This window comes from Erpetoichthys calabaricus, chromosome 5, assembly GCF_900747795.2.
Source record: "Erpetoichthys calabaricus chromosome 5, fErpCal1.3, whole genome shotgun sequence".
In the NCBI taxonomy this organism is placed as follows: Eukaryota; Metazoa; Chordata; class Cladistia; order Polypteriformes; family Polypteridae; genus Erpetoichthys; species Erpetoichthys calabaricus.
The window spans coordinates 183,527,739-183,541,655 of NC_041398.2; the positions used below are offsets into that span (position 1 = coordinate 183,527,739).

At 40.5% G+C, this 13,917-nt stretch overlaps 1 protein-coding gene across 1 annotated transcript in view; it reads left to right on the forward strand.

The window, feature by feature from the left end:
* The window catches only part of LOC114652842 (sodium-dependent organic anion transporter-like), a 37,821-nt gene that overhangs the window by 10,219 nt on the left and 13,685 nt on the right, over positions 1 to 13,917 (forward strand). Inside the window, exon 3 of the mRNA XM_028803150.2 lies at positions 6,615 to 6,703. Coding sequence (XP_028658983.1) covers positions 6,615 to 6,703 — 89 coding nt within the window. The remainder of the gene's footprint in view (positions 1 to 6,614; positions 6,704 to 13,917) is intronic.

The following is a 13,917-nucleotide window of genomic DNA, read 5'->3' on the forward strand; positions in this document are numbered from 1 at the left end:
ATTTCTCACGCACTTATTTCTTTACGCACCCGCACTCAGCTTACTCTGTCACCGCAAATGCTGAGTGAACAGCCGCCCTCCGTTCACTGGATGAATATATGCGGGCGGCTCGTGGTGGATGACTTTCTGTTTTAGAGAAAACTTATAAGGGTTAAAGACTAACGGCAAGAATATTCATTCAAAAACGAAAACTAAAAATATTTTAGTCAATTATTGTTTATTTCAGTTAGTCTTTCCAGCTACATTAATAGTTTTGTTTAGTTTTAGTTTTTCATTTCGGTTTTGTTAATTATTTTATTTCAGTTTACGAACATGTTTTTTTAATTATAGTTTCAGTTTTGATTTTAGTTTTCGTTAACTATAATAACCTTGGGCACCACAGAGCCCCAAACCACAGATACAACTGACACACACACAGTCCTGGGTTCAAAGAAACGGGTGTTTATTACAAAAAATACCTCAGTATAAGCACAAAAACACAAGTTTTCTCTCCTCAATACCTCTCCTTTCACCACTGTATTGCCCTCCTCTAGTTGAGTGTTGCTCTCCGTCCTCCCAGTTCCAACTCTGGCTCTCAGAGTAGTGGCAGCTGGCTCCTTTTATAGTGCTCCAGGTGTCCGGTGATCGTCTTCCAGCAGCACTTTTATGTGTGGCGGAAGTACTGCAACAAAGGGCTCAGCCATTCTCGCAGCACCCTCTGGTGGTGCCCACAGAACCCAACATGGCTGCTCCAAACTACAATTCCCATGGAGCTCTGTGGGCGTCTGAGGCACAGCTGCCTTCTAACGCTTGGGGGGAGGTAGTCCCCTGAATATGCTCTCTCCCTGGTCATTCAACTGACCAGGCAAGGGCTCCGGCTGTTTGCCACAATATCTAAAGTCATACCTTTCTTATATGGTTATACTTGGTCATCAGGCCTCGCTCCAGTCTGTGGTTTACTTGCTTTGTCCAGTGTGCATGACTGTCATTGTTCTCCAGACTCAAGCAGCTGTTGAATGAGTAAAAGAAAAAACACACAAGTTGAAGTAACCGCTCTCAAAGTAAAACTGAAACAATAAACTAATTCATAGTTCAAGTCACTCAGACTATTTCTCTGTTTTAGGACGGATACGTTTGTAAACTCACAAGTGCTTTTCAATGTGGGGTTTTTGAAATTTCATATATTTAACAGTACAGTATACTCTACTCAAGATATCTTCACAAAAATTGAACAAATTTCCTTGAAGTATAAGTGCACTAATTTTCAAAAAAATCAGCCCACTTTTGTGCAAACAGACAGACAGACAGAGATGCTCAACACAGCAGGTGCTTTTTGAATTAGATGAGTTCTCCTGGCAGAACGTAAGTAATTTTACAAGGATTAACAGGCAAATCCCTCTCCACCACACTGTGCTGAATTAATAGAGACTCAGGCAAAAAAGCGTGAGGTGATTCAACCACGTACTGAATTGCGGGATTTCAATTTTTGGTATTTTCTTTTCTTTTTGGTTTATTAGTTTTCTTTCTTTTTTGTATGACACTGGAAAACAGCATTTGATTTACAAATAAAACTTCCCAGCCAAATTGATCAAAATCCCAAGCCGCGACAATCATTTATCTGAAAGACGGTTGGGGGCTATCTACTTTTTCTAAGCTTTCTATACACTTCTTCCTTGGTAGTCTTTGCTTAGTTCTGATCATGTGTACGGTCACATACTTCATCCATCCATCCATTTTCCAACCCGCTGAATCCGAACACAGGGTCACGGGGGTCTGCTGGAGCCAATCCCAGCCAACACAGGGCACAAGGCAGGAACCAATCCTGGGCAGGGTGCCAACCCACCGCAGGACACACACAAACACACCCACACACCAAGCACACACTAGGGCCAATTTAGAATCGCCAATCCACCTAACCTGCATGTCTTTGGACTGTGGGAGGAAACCGGAGCGCCCGGAGGAAACCCACGCAGACACGGGGAGAACATGCAAACTCCACACAGGGAGGACCCGGGAAGCGAACCCAGGTCCCCAGATCTCCCAACTGCGAGGCAGCAGCGCTACCCACTGCACTACCGTGCCGCCCACGATCACATACTTGACATCAGTAAAATTTAGAAATTAACCAAAAATAATCAATGTAACATGGTACATGAAGTTAAAAAATAAAAAAAACTGGTTGTGTGAAATAAACATTAAAAATGAGTAGGGCAGAAAAGTAAAAGTACCTAAAACTGAAGATGGAGAAACATTCCATAGCAGTCTTCAACATAAAATGATATTCACTTTCTGGATACGCAGTCATACTTTCAAACTGCCACAAACTGCCCAAGAAAGTCAAACTGATTGAGTGGGTGGGGTGCAGCACTCACTGGCATCAAATTGATCTTAATGCCATTTTTACTTGGTGCCCTTTATCTTTGTATCCCTGTTGCTTTGTATTTAGCTCTGCTGTTTTACACTTTCCCATTCATACCACAGTTCGTGTCTTAAATTGGCCTTTGTGATTGGAGTACCAAAGAAAGGCCCACAGAATTCAGAGGATTTTGTAATGACCAAAGGTGTGTAGAAGAAAGGAGTAGCCACAGAGCTGAATTAACAGAATGGATTCTTAGGCTGTTTATTTTCAATAGAATAGCTCTGAAATGAATTAAATTAATGACAGAAAATATTAGACAGGAGTCCCTGTGGACTATGATGTTTGCTGATGACATTGTGATCTGTAGCGATAGTAGGGAGCAGGTTGAGGAGACCCTGGAGAGGTGGAGATATGCTCTAGAGAGTAGGAACAACATAGAATACATGTTTGTGAATGAGAGGGAGGTCAGTGGAATGATGTGGACGCAGGGAGTAGAGTTGGTGAAGGTGGATGAGTTTAAATACTTGGAATCAACAGTACAGAGTAATGGGAATTGTGGAAGAGAGGTGAAAAAGAGAGTGCAGGCAGGGTGGAATGGGTGGAGAAGAGTGTCAGGAGTAATTTGTGACAGACAGGTATCAGCAAGAGTGAAAGGGAAGGTCTACAGGATGGTAGTGAGACCAGCTATGTTTTATGGGTTGGAGATGGTGGCACTGACCAGAAAGCAGGAGACAGAGCTGGAGGTGGCAGAGTTATAGATGCTAAGATTTGCATTGGGTGTGACGAGGATGGACAGGATTAGAAATGAGTACATTAGAGGATCAGCTCAGGTTGGACGGTTGGGAGACAAAGTCAGAGAGGTGAGATTGCGTTGGTTTGGACATGTGCAGAGGAGAGATGATGGGTATATTGGGAGAAGGATGCTAAGGATAGAGCTGCCAGGGAAGAGGAAAAGAGGAAGGCCTAAGCGAAGGTTTATGGATGTGGTGAGAGAGGACATGCAGGTGATGAGTGTAACAGAGCAAGATGCAGAGGACAGAAAGATATGGAAGAAGATGATCCACTGTGGCAACCCCTAACGGGAACAGCCAAAAGAAGAAGAAGAAGAATAGCTCCCAAAGTGATGGTCTCGGGAAGCGATTTTTACATAACTCTGGTAATTCAGCCCAAAAGTCCACCAGTATAATTTAGTTGCTCTTAATGTTGAGGCTTTGACAGACACCGGCCGCTATTGCTTTGGTGTTTTGGCCCCATTGTATCTAGTGAAGACAAACTCCTCTTTGCTTCCCATTCAAGAATCTCCTCCATGTGTCATCTGGCTCTCTGACAACACTCGGTGCTGACACTCACCTTCTACAGCTTTTAAACATTGTGTCGGAATGCAAAGATTTCTGGTAAAAAAATGATTCAGCATCTGATAGAGAAAGAAAAAATCTCTTCAGTTCATCTTACATCAAAAGTTCTTCCGACTTCAACATATACTTGAATAAGAAATGTATTTAAACAGAGATATCTTTGGAACGTGTCATTCTTCTCTGCATTGCAATCATGGGAATGTTGACAATCCTTTATAAGATGAAGGCTTTAAAGAATATACCTATTGTGGAAGAAATTCAATTTGGAGATGTATTAATGGTCTTTACTAGACCTTCTTTGAGACAGGAACAAGGCAGGAGGAAACTTTGTTCGTGTGTGTTTATCTGTAGTACATTCTTGTGTTTTATTTTCTTAACCATTTCAGTAGTTCTCTTCATGACATTTCTAAAACAAATGCTTATATATTTCAATGTGCACTGCAAACCAAAATACTTAACTATTGTCACCTCCAAATTACTCTGTCACACTATACAAGAGAATATTTAGTATATACTGTAGATGATAGTTTGTTAATCTGTTACAAAGCAGGTCAATACAGTATATGGGACATTACATCGCCCTGTATTAGAATGAAATATCAAGCATCTCTGCGTAACCTAAGTCTGGAACAACCTTGAGGCTAGAATTACAAGAATGAACTCAGCCTACTTAGAGCACTTAGATAAAAGACAATATAACTGAAAAGCTTAACACACTAAACATGTTGAATAAAGGTTTTCTGCTGCACACTAAGTTGCTAATGAAAATCCACCACACCGATGCCAGCTCCAGTGGCTTATACGTACTTTACGCAAGGTCCCACTGGCTCTTAAATTTGTGTCTTTCAAACACACCCCAAGTTTAAGTGCCTTCACAGACCATTATCATCTTCACTCTGCACGTCATATCTGCCAATCAGTAAAGTATGAAGAGGCGCAATTGCAGAAAAAAAAAAAAAAAATGGTGGTAAAAATTCTTCATGATTCATTGTAAATTTAGTAGATTTTGTAGGCCTCACAAGTCCAGCAGCAGTCTGGGTTTGAATCACATACAGGTCCTGTTCTCGTATTCATCAAGTGTCTCACAGTAGGAAAATGGGCCTAACTGGCTCAAAAATCTTAGTGTGACACAAATGCGGTCCAAGCTTAGGAGTAGGGGTGTTAGCATTTCATCATATTTTCTTAATTTAGGAAACTACTCCTAACTTCACTGTGATTTAGGACGCCTCACAAGCTGTCCTAACTCACTAGATACAGCCAGAAGATGGCAGTGAGCGGCTCACACATTCTGGGAAAGGCAGAATGTTTTGAAACCCCTGGACAACAATGGACTTGTAAAAAGATACCGATTTGTGAAGGAACAATATACGTAACAAATCTTGTATGATAACAACAATGTGCTAACAATACAACTTATTTTTTCATAAAGTGCTCTTCACTAAGTGCAGGCACAGAGTGCTGTGAACAATTCTTAGTTAAAATACAAGCATAGGCTAAACTAATTACTAAATATAGAACTGGTACACACATAAATGCAAATTTGTTAAAACACAAAATGGGATACGACGGGATTCATAAAGAAGACGATCAGAAACAGTGGATGAGTGAAGGCAACTTCAGAAACAGTATCAGAATTGCCATAGCTGGTTTCTGTACTTTAGCAATAACGGCAGGAAGGGTCTTCTTCCTAAAATGCTGCTGTGGGTCATTTATTGTCAAATAACTATCCATGTTATCAGGCGTTACTCTCATTAAGTGAGTGTATCTTGGTCCTTCATCTCGGTGCTTGTTGCAGTTTTATTCTTGATGTTTTGCAGAGCAACACTTACGTGCAGCTTAGCGCATCCTGCCTTATTACGTTGTCCTTCTTCTTCTTCTTCTTCTACTTTGTTCCCCACCCACAATAGTTCCTGGTTGACAAAAAGAACATACCCAGGAGTGGGAGCCAAAAAAAAGTATAAAACTACAAATGATCAGAGTTCCTGTGGTGGAATGGTACAAAAGTTCTTGAGTTTGTAAAAAGTCCCCAACTCCTGAAAACAGTTCCTGTGGTGGGAAAGGGCCTAATGATATTCAGGACCACCATCACATTATGTCAGCTAACGAAAACGAACCGCCTTCACCGCCTGAACGGACAGACCCTAAAGCACATTTTTAAATATTGGGGTAATCGTTAAAATCACATTTTGAACAGTAAGTCTTTTTTTATCCAAATCTATAAGCGACTATTTTAGTGATAAATATCGGATTAGATAAACTTTATTAATCCCAAGGGGAAATTTAGATGTATATAGCAGTAGAAACATAAAAAACAAAGATACAGACTCAAAGGACCAATAGTACAACCAATCGATAAATTATAAATGTATATTGTGAAAAACTAGCAAATTAAAGAGCGTAAGTATTTACTCTGGGGTGTTGGAAAGAAACATTGAATTACCCGATAGCAGTGGGCTTGTTAGCGCAATGTGGTGGAATGAGCCTGTGGCTTAAAGTACTCCAAGACAGCGCCTCCTGGAGGAGATTTATTATGATGGCATCCCATTTTGCTATCATTCTCTTCTCCATAACACCTTCAAGTCTGTCCAGGGCTCACCAGGGATGGAGGAACAAACTTTCCTGAAAGGTTTGTTCAGGCATTCTGCTTCCTTTGGGCTCAGATTTCTTCCCAGGATGCTGCAGCATAGAACATCACACTGGCTGCTGTGGACGGATAAAGTATAAGTTACAAAAAATATCAGGCAAGTCAGGTTATGTGGAAATGTAATTGACTGATTATATCTAGAATTTTAATGTATTCTGATATTTGTAATTAGTCAAGATAAACATTAGGAACACATTTTGTGTTAATGAAAAATGATGTACAGGAGTCTCTAAAAACATTTTTAACATGCACCGTATAATAAAAACTGTCTTTTCAGGTATCACACTGGTGTCGCTGATTGTACCTGTCAGTGCTGGAATTTTTGTAAATTACAGATGGCCAAAGCATGCCAAGAAAATTCTAAAGGTACATTTTATTTATTTTCTCTACTGTAAGATTATTAAAGTGAATAACTGGCTTTAATCACTAGGTTAAACTTACTCATTTTATAATACTGTGTCACGTGAGTCACTGTCCTGCATCCGAGAGAAGACCGGGGGTCCAATGGCTTCAAGAAAACCAACTTTATTCCAATCAAAGCAGGAACAGTCAGGGTATTTATTCAAACTGGAGCTGTTACTTCAATACACACAGACACGACAAACAGATGGGGCCGGGTCAGTGGCCGGGTTAGAATGTGCCCAGCATCAACCATCAGGTGACAGGCGTGTTACGCAGGGGGGCTGTAAACTTGTGTTTGCCTCGGCAAGAGACAAACAATCCTTGACAGACGTGTCAATCACATTTCAGCGTGCAGAACCATTGGGGAGGGTCTCAAAAGAGCTCAACAATCTTTTGCAAAGATTTCACAAAGTAAGTAACCTGTTGTTTTTTGGTTTTGATTGATTTCTAGCAACTCGTTCAGTTTATATTCAGTATACAAGTACAACACAGTGCACTCGTTCTTAGTTTTATTGGTACAATAACATCCAGCATGCAATAATAATCCTCTTCTTGGTACAAAGACATAATGTCACAGACGCAGATCTTCTATACTAATAAAAGGCAAAGCCCTCACTGACTCACTCATCACTAATTCTCCAACTTCCCGTGTAGGTAGAAGGCTGAAATTTGGCAGGCTCATTCCTTACAGCTTACTTACAAAAGTTAAGCAGGTTTCATTTCGAAATTCTACACGTAACTGTCATAACGGTCGACAACGTCCACCATGTTAAACTTTCTTATTTATGGCCCCATCTTCACGAAATTTGGTAGGCGGCTTCCCTGCGCTAACCGAAACCGATGTACATATTTATTTCAGTAGTATGACGCCACTGTCAGCCGCCATATTGAACTTCCCAACGGTCTTTGTTAGTTATGGGCCCATCGGCAAGAAATTTGGTACGCGGGTTCCCAACACTAACTGAATCCTACTTACGTATATATATACATCCATAGCCTGTAGCTTGGTCGCCGTGTGAGGTGGCGTTGGGTCCCCCATCCCCACGCCTCCCATGTAGTTGGCTGCCTGCCTATATAAGGCCATCCTTCGCGCCGGTCTCTTCATTCCCTTCCTTGCTTCGCCTCGGTATTCACGTCTCCCTGCTGATAACTGCAGCCTTTTTATTTAATCCACAGCTTCTCTGCTGTTTTATTGTTTGTTTATTACGATTATAGTTATTGTGTAGGTATTTTAGACTTAGTTTACATTGTTCAGGTACCCATTTTCTTTATCGTTCCAACCGTACCCCCATTAACATGTCTATCGAGGTGATCACCATCGATCAAAGAACTGTCACTTACCGAGTGGTTTCCATGCTTGGAGATGGCCACTGCCTTTTCCATTCTCTGCGTTACGTATTGCACGGCCATATCAGGCTCACTCTTGATATCCAGAAGAACATTGTGTCTTATGTATTGAATGACTGGGACAAGTTCAAGGTGTGGACTGATGACGGTACAGGAGATAATTATACTACACAGGAGCACTATAAGAGTGAAATGCTTAAGCCCTTCACCTATGGTTCTGCATGTGAGTTGATGGCTGCCGCTGAATTGTTCGGTTGTCGCTTTCAAGTGTACCGAAATGGCCAAATATTTTACACCTTTGGACAACTGCCAATGCCTCTTAAACATCTTAGATTCACAGGTGACGATTTGAGTAGTGGACACTTTGATGTTTATGAATGTTTAAACTCTCAAAAGCTGGATGCGAAGTTATCAATAAAACCCATTTCAATTCAAACGCCTCCAATTTCCAGTAAGGCTCTGCTTTGCAATGACAATTAATAAGTCTCAGGGACAGACCCTACAAAAGGTTGGCATTGATTTGAGGCAAGATTGCTTTTCACATGGCCATCTATACGTTGCATGCTCAAGAGTAAGCTCAGTGCACAGCTTGGTCATATTACAACTGGAGGGCCGAACTGACAACGTAGTATACAAAGAGATCCTTAACAAATAATTATTGGTATCAGTTTAAAAAGGTTTACTTTTCTTCTTAATAAAAATTTTAAAGCAGTACTTCGCTGCTGCAAAGCGCGGGTATTTTGCAAGTTACTAATAAAGTATTGGCAATGAACAACCGCTGTAAATATGTACCACTACAATAATGGAGTTTATGGGGGTCTGTGTCAGCGTGCATCTCCAAAGGAAAAAAAACGTTAAAGGGGATTTCTGCACTGAAAGGGAAAAAACGTGAGCGGCACAAAGTTATATGTATAGGGCCCAGGACTACACTCAGCAAACAATATAATATTAAAAAAAAACAATACATTACAGGAAATATTGAAGAAGTAAAACAAAACATACATATTATAACCAAGAACAAAAAGTCCATATCAAATTCATGAAACAAGATCATCTTCCTCTGTGTTGAATTCTAAATCAAGAACAAGTAGCAGAGTGAGACAATTTAAAGTGATTTAGATAAACAGGTAGCACTTTTTGTGTGTGTCCTGCGGTGGGTTGGCACCCTGCCCAGGATTGGTTCCTGCCTTGTGCCCTGTGTTGGCTGGGATTGGCTCCAGCAGACCCCCCGTGACCCTGTGTTCGGATTCAGCGGGTTGGAAAATGGATGGATGGATGGATGGGTAGCGCTTTACTTGTCCCAAGGGGATAATCTGGCTTTTTCTGTAGGTACGTAATATCAATTAGGGCCGCGGATTAGTGTCTTACACAATAAGTCAAGTCAATGATGGGCAGTGTTGTGTTCCAACAGCAAAGACAGTCTTGTGATGGTAAGCCTTTTACCAAAAGACAAGGACAGCAGACTGTATCCAGTATCTTGATGGAATGAGTTCTTTTGTAATTGTGGCGTGTTACATAACCCGAAACTATATAGATATAATGTAAAAAGGCGATACCCCTCCCTTAGTGATACGGTGGTAAGAAATCACATAGGAGAAATAACTTAGCTTTCTTTAATGATGGCTTACGCTGCATAATAGATGAAGGAAGCCATGGCAAAAAACCCAGTTTGGGAGTGGGGGCCCGATGTATACAGTCTGCCATTTTCGTCACTGCGTCAGAAGGATTTTTAGGATCAGATGACGTTATCTCCCATCTGTCCGTTGACTTCAAAGGTGTGCGGGCAATGTTCCAAGGCTTCATACTCTTTCTTCATGTGCAGACCCCCACTTTGGTGAATCATGCCATTCCAAACAAGGCAAAGAGGATACGGTTTCATGCTGAGTTTGACACACAGAAATAGTATACAATGGTCATCAGTCTGACTGCCCATTTCACAGTTGCCCCCGACTGTCTTGTCTTAAAATGCTTGCCTAGCAGTTCTTATATGGTGAACCCCTGTGCTAAATCTGGCTCTGTGCATGTGAGTAGAAAGAAAAGTAGATTTATAAAATATATTTCTACAGAGGACAGTGACATATTAAACTTATGTTACACAGACCTTAACATAAAAAGACAAACTATTATTTCCATAGGCTTCTAGATGCTCATCCTTTTCAGCTCTACTTGTGTCTGCGCTAGGATACCATGAAGAAGAAAAAAAAAAGAAAAACATGCCACCCTTCTTTAATTGACCAATCACAGATGAGCATCCTTTGGTTTCTGTTCTCAGATAACCACAGACAGGTGATGAATAAACACGTTATCCACCCACGCATTTCAGGAATCCCCCTTCTTCACTCTTTCTACATAAAATAAGAGAAAGACCATAAGCAAATAAGAACACATACAGATAGTTAACAAACAGCTTACAAAATGTGAAAAGTGTTTTGCTTGTGTGGAGATATTAATTTTGTTTGGAAATTCATTGGTTCTAAAGCCTTCATCGAGTGTGAAGCCAAAAAAGGAAGGTGAAGGGAGTGAAAGGTGAGAATAAGAGCGAAAAGCTCATATTAGAGAATATTTAGGAGACTTTAAAATTGGTTGGTCATGAGTTTAAATACTTGGGATCAACAGTACAGAGTAACAGGGATTGTGGAAGAGAGGTGAAAAAGAGAGTGTAGGCAGGGTGGCATGGGTGGAGAAGAGTGTCAGGAGTAATTTGTGACAGACGGGTATCAGCAAGAGTGAAAGGGAAGGTCTACAGGACAGTAGTGAGACTAGCTATGTTATATGGGTTGGAGACCATGGCACTGACCAGAAAGCAGGAGACAGAGCTGAAGGTAGCAGAGTTAAAGATGTTAAGATTTGCATTGGGTGTGACGAGGATGGACAGGATTAGAAATGAGTACATTAGAGGGTCAGCTCAAGTTGGACGGTTTGGAGACAAAGTCAGAAAGGAGAGATTGGGTTGGTTTAGACATGTGCAGAGGAGAGATGCTGGGTATATTGGGATAATATGCTAAGGATAGAGCTGCCAGACAAGAGGAAAAGAGAAGGTTTATGGATGTGGTGTGAGAGGACATGCAGGTGATGGGTGTACAGAACAAGATGCAGAGGACAGAAAGATATAGAAGAAGATGATCCGCTGTGGCAACCACTAACGGGAGCAGCCAAAAGAAGATGAAGAAGGTTAAGACCTGGAGAAATATGTGATCCATGGCTGAGCTTTCTTCCTTCATCAAATATATATATAACTGCAGACAGCCAGGATCCTTACCTGGCCGTACGTTTTTATAGAAGGAGGACCGGGGGGGAAGAGCATGCACAAGACATTACCTCCCCTGGATCACTAGGTGGCAACCCTCCTGGCACCACCGATTCCCACAGGGCTTCATGGGAGCCCTGTTGCGTTCCAGGGGTGCCACCATGGGCTGTTGCAGGGGCTGAGGAGCCCTGCTTTGTTGGGCTCCCGCCTTACCTAGAAGTGCTCCCGGACCACCCTGTTGGGAGTTAGAGAGACAAAGCTTGCCGGAGGAGGAGTGGAGGCAGAGGGAGAGAAAAGAAGATGAAAGACAAAGTGATGAATAGTGTATTGTGCCTACTGTGCTACTTGTGGGAACGGTTTGAGAAGAGTTCTCATTGAAAATAAACGTCTGCTGTGTACTGAACTTGGGGCTGGTGTCTGTCTATGTCGGGTTTGGGCAGCTGGTGCGCCCCCAGCAGGCCACAATATACACACAGTATGGGCACTCTGTGTACACTACGCACACACACACATATATTCTTATATATATATATATATATATATATATATATATATATATATATATATATATATATACCAGTAACGGCGCACTGCACGATAATGTGCAGTGAATACCCTTGACTTAAGCCTTCATTGTATTCATCCTCTTTCTCTGTGTGTTTAGCATTCGTTTACTCAGAGGTTGATGCGCTTGCTGCTTCCTGAGCAGCTCTTCCTTTCTCCACCCTAGTGGTCCACTGCTTCTCTTCTTTTGTCGGCATCTTTTCATGTTAAAACTGATTAAGTTACTTTTTGTGTTGCCATTACTTAGTACATTTTCTTTAATTTTTCACTTAAGCTGGCACTTAAGTCTTCAGTCTGCCTCAAGAATGATTAGCGAAGGTAGTAGGGAATGAGGACGGCGTATGCGCCACACGGCCACCCTGCTGCGCGCTGCCGAGAGTTGATTCTAAAATAAAATAAAATAAAGATAAAAAGAGTAATAAAATCATCACCCCGAAAGCGGATAGTAGACGTCACATAGTATAGGTGTACCAAATTTCAAGTCAATAGGTGAAACAGTGTGCGAGCTACAGGTGATTTAAAATCCTGGACAGACAAATGAACAGCCATAGTAGCGTATTATAGAAGAAGATATAATAATAATAATAATAATAATTCATTACATTTATATATATATATATATATATATATATATAGTATATTCTGAATACACAACAGAAGTGTTATTCTGGTTTATGAAATTAAAAAGTTAATTTGAGGGTGCACTGGTGAGAGTACTTAAAAAACAAAAAAATAAACTTGAAAAATTGATTACACTAAATTACGCAGACCAAAGTTTCCATATTATGTCAGCAAGTGAAGTACCTTTTCCAGATTAGACTTGTGTTTGTATTTCTTTCCAGATGCTTGCTTTTGGTTGACGGGTTTGTTCTGTGCTTGCATATGAATATGCTATACTTTGATTTTTTTTAAACATGTAGTTAGAATAAAGTTTGTGGTATCTTAGGAAGAAAACAGTATAATCAAAATTTCCAGCAAGACAAGCTCACCACAAAATCACCAGTGTGTGTTTCCCTGTAATTGGATGATACAGCACTATACTATAATTCATCTTGCTGCCTTGAGTTGTACTCTTACAGTATTTGTTTGGTAAAGGTGTGCACTTAAAAAAAATAAATGAAAGTGGAGTGTTTTTTCAGATTGATTTTCCTTGTTTCTATAAACAGAGAAGATGAAGCCTGGGCACCTTCTTAAAAACATACTAATATTCAAAATGTAATTTACAATCATTTTCTCTGTGTAGTTTTCTTGGTTATTTCTTACCATTTTAGGGTTTTTGGTAAATAGCATTTTGAATATTACCATAGTTGGTTATTTAGGCTTATACTTAGCATTTCAATACTTTTATCTTTTTGTCAACAATTATGTTTACTGACAGCCACCACCATTTACTTACATGTTTCCTTAGTAACGACCTAGATATGCCTTATCTTTATCTGAGGTTGCGGATATTAATCTTCTTATTGACAGACTTTTGACATGTCCTTCCTTTGATTTTAGGTTCTCATTTAAATAGTTTGATGCTTGTACAATAGTCTTCAAGCTACGATCCTTGCTTGTCTCTTGACTACATCTTAACTCCTGATGTTCAACTTCTTTTTGTTACTATTTTTCAACTCTTAGCACAACAACTGGCTGTTTCACATGTAGTTCCCCTTGGAGCTGCTAGATGGCACAGTGATATAATGATCCTGGATCTACAGGATCTCCTTTTCAGATTTTTGATCTTTTTTTTTTGTTGTGCTTATATATTTTTTTCAGAATAATGAATTGTTGCAGATTGTCAACAACTCCCTGAACTCGATAAGCAGGTACTGAAAATGGATGGATAAATGCATGGATGTCTGTGAGCTCCATACTGATCCACAAGCAGTGACCCTACAGTGTGGGGCTGCTGGGCTTTGCCACTGCATAAAGCACCATGAGAAGAGTATTTGCAAGCTTTAATAACAAGTGCTAATTAGAAGAGCCAGGATACTGGTGTTTTCAGTAATCTGAAATTCTTCAGGGGAGAGTGACA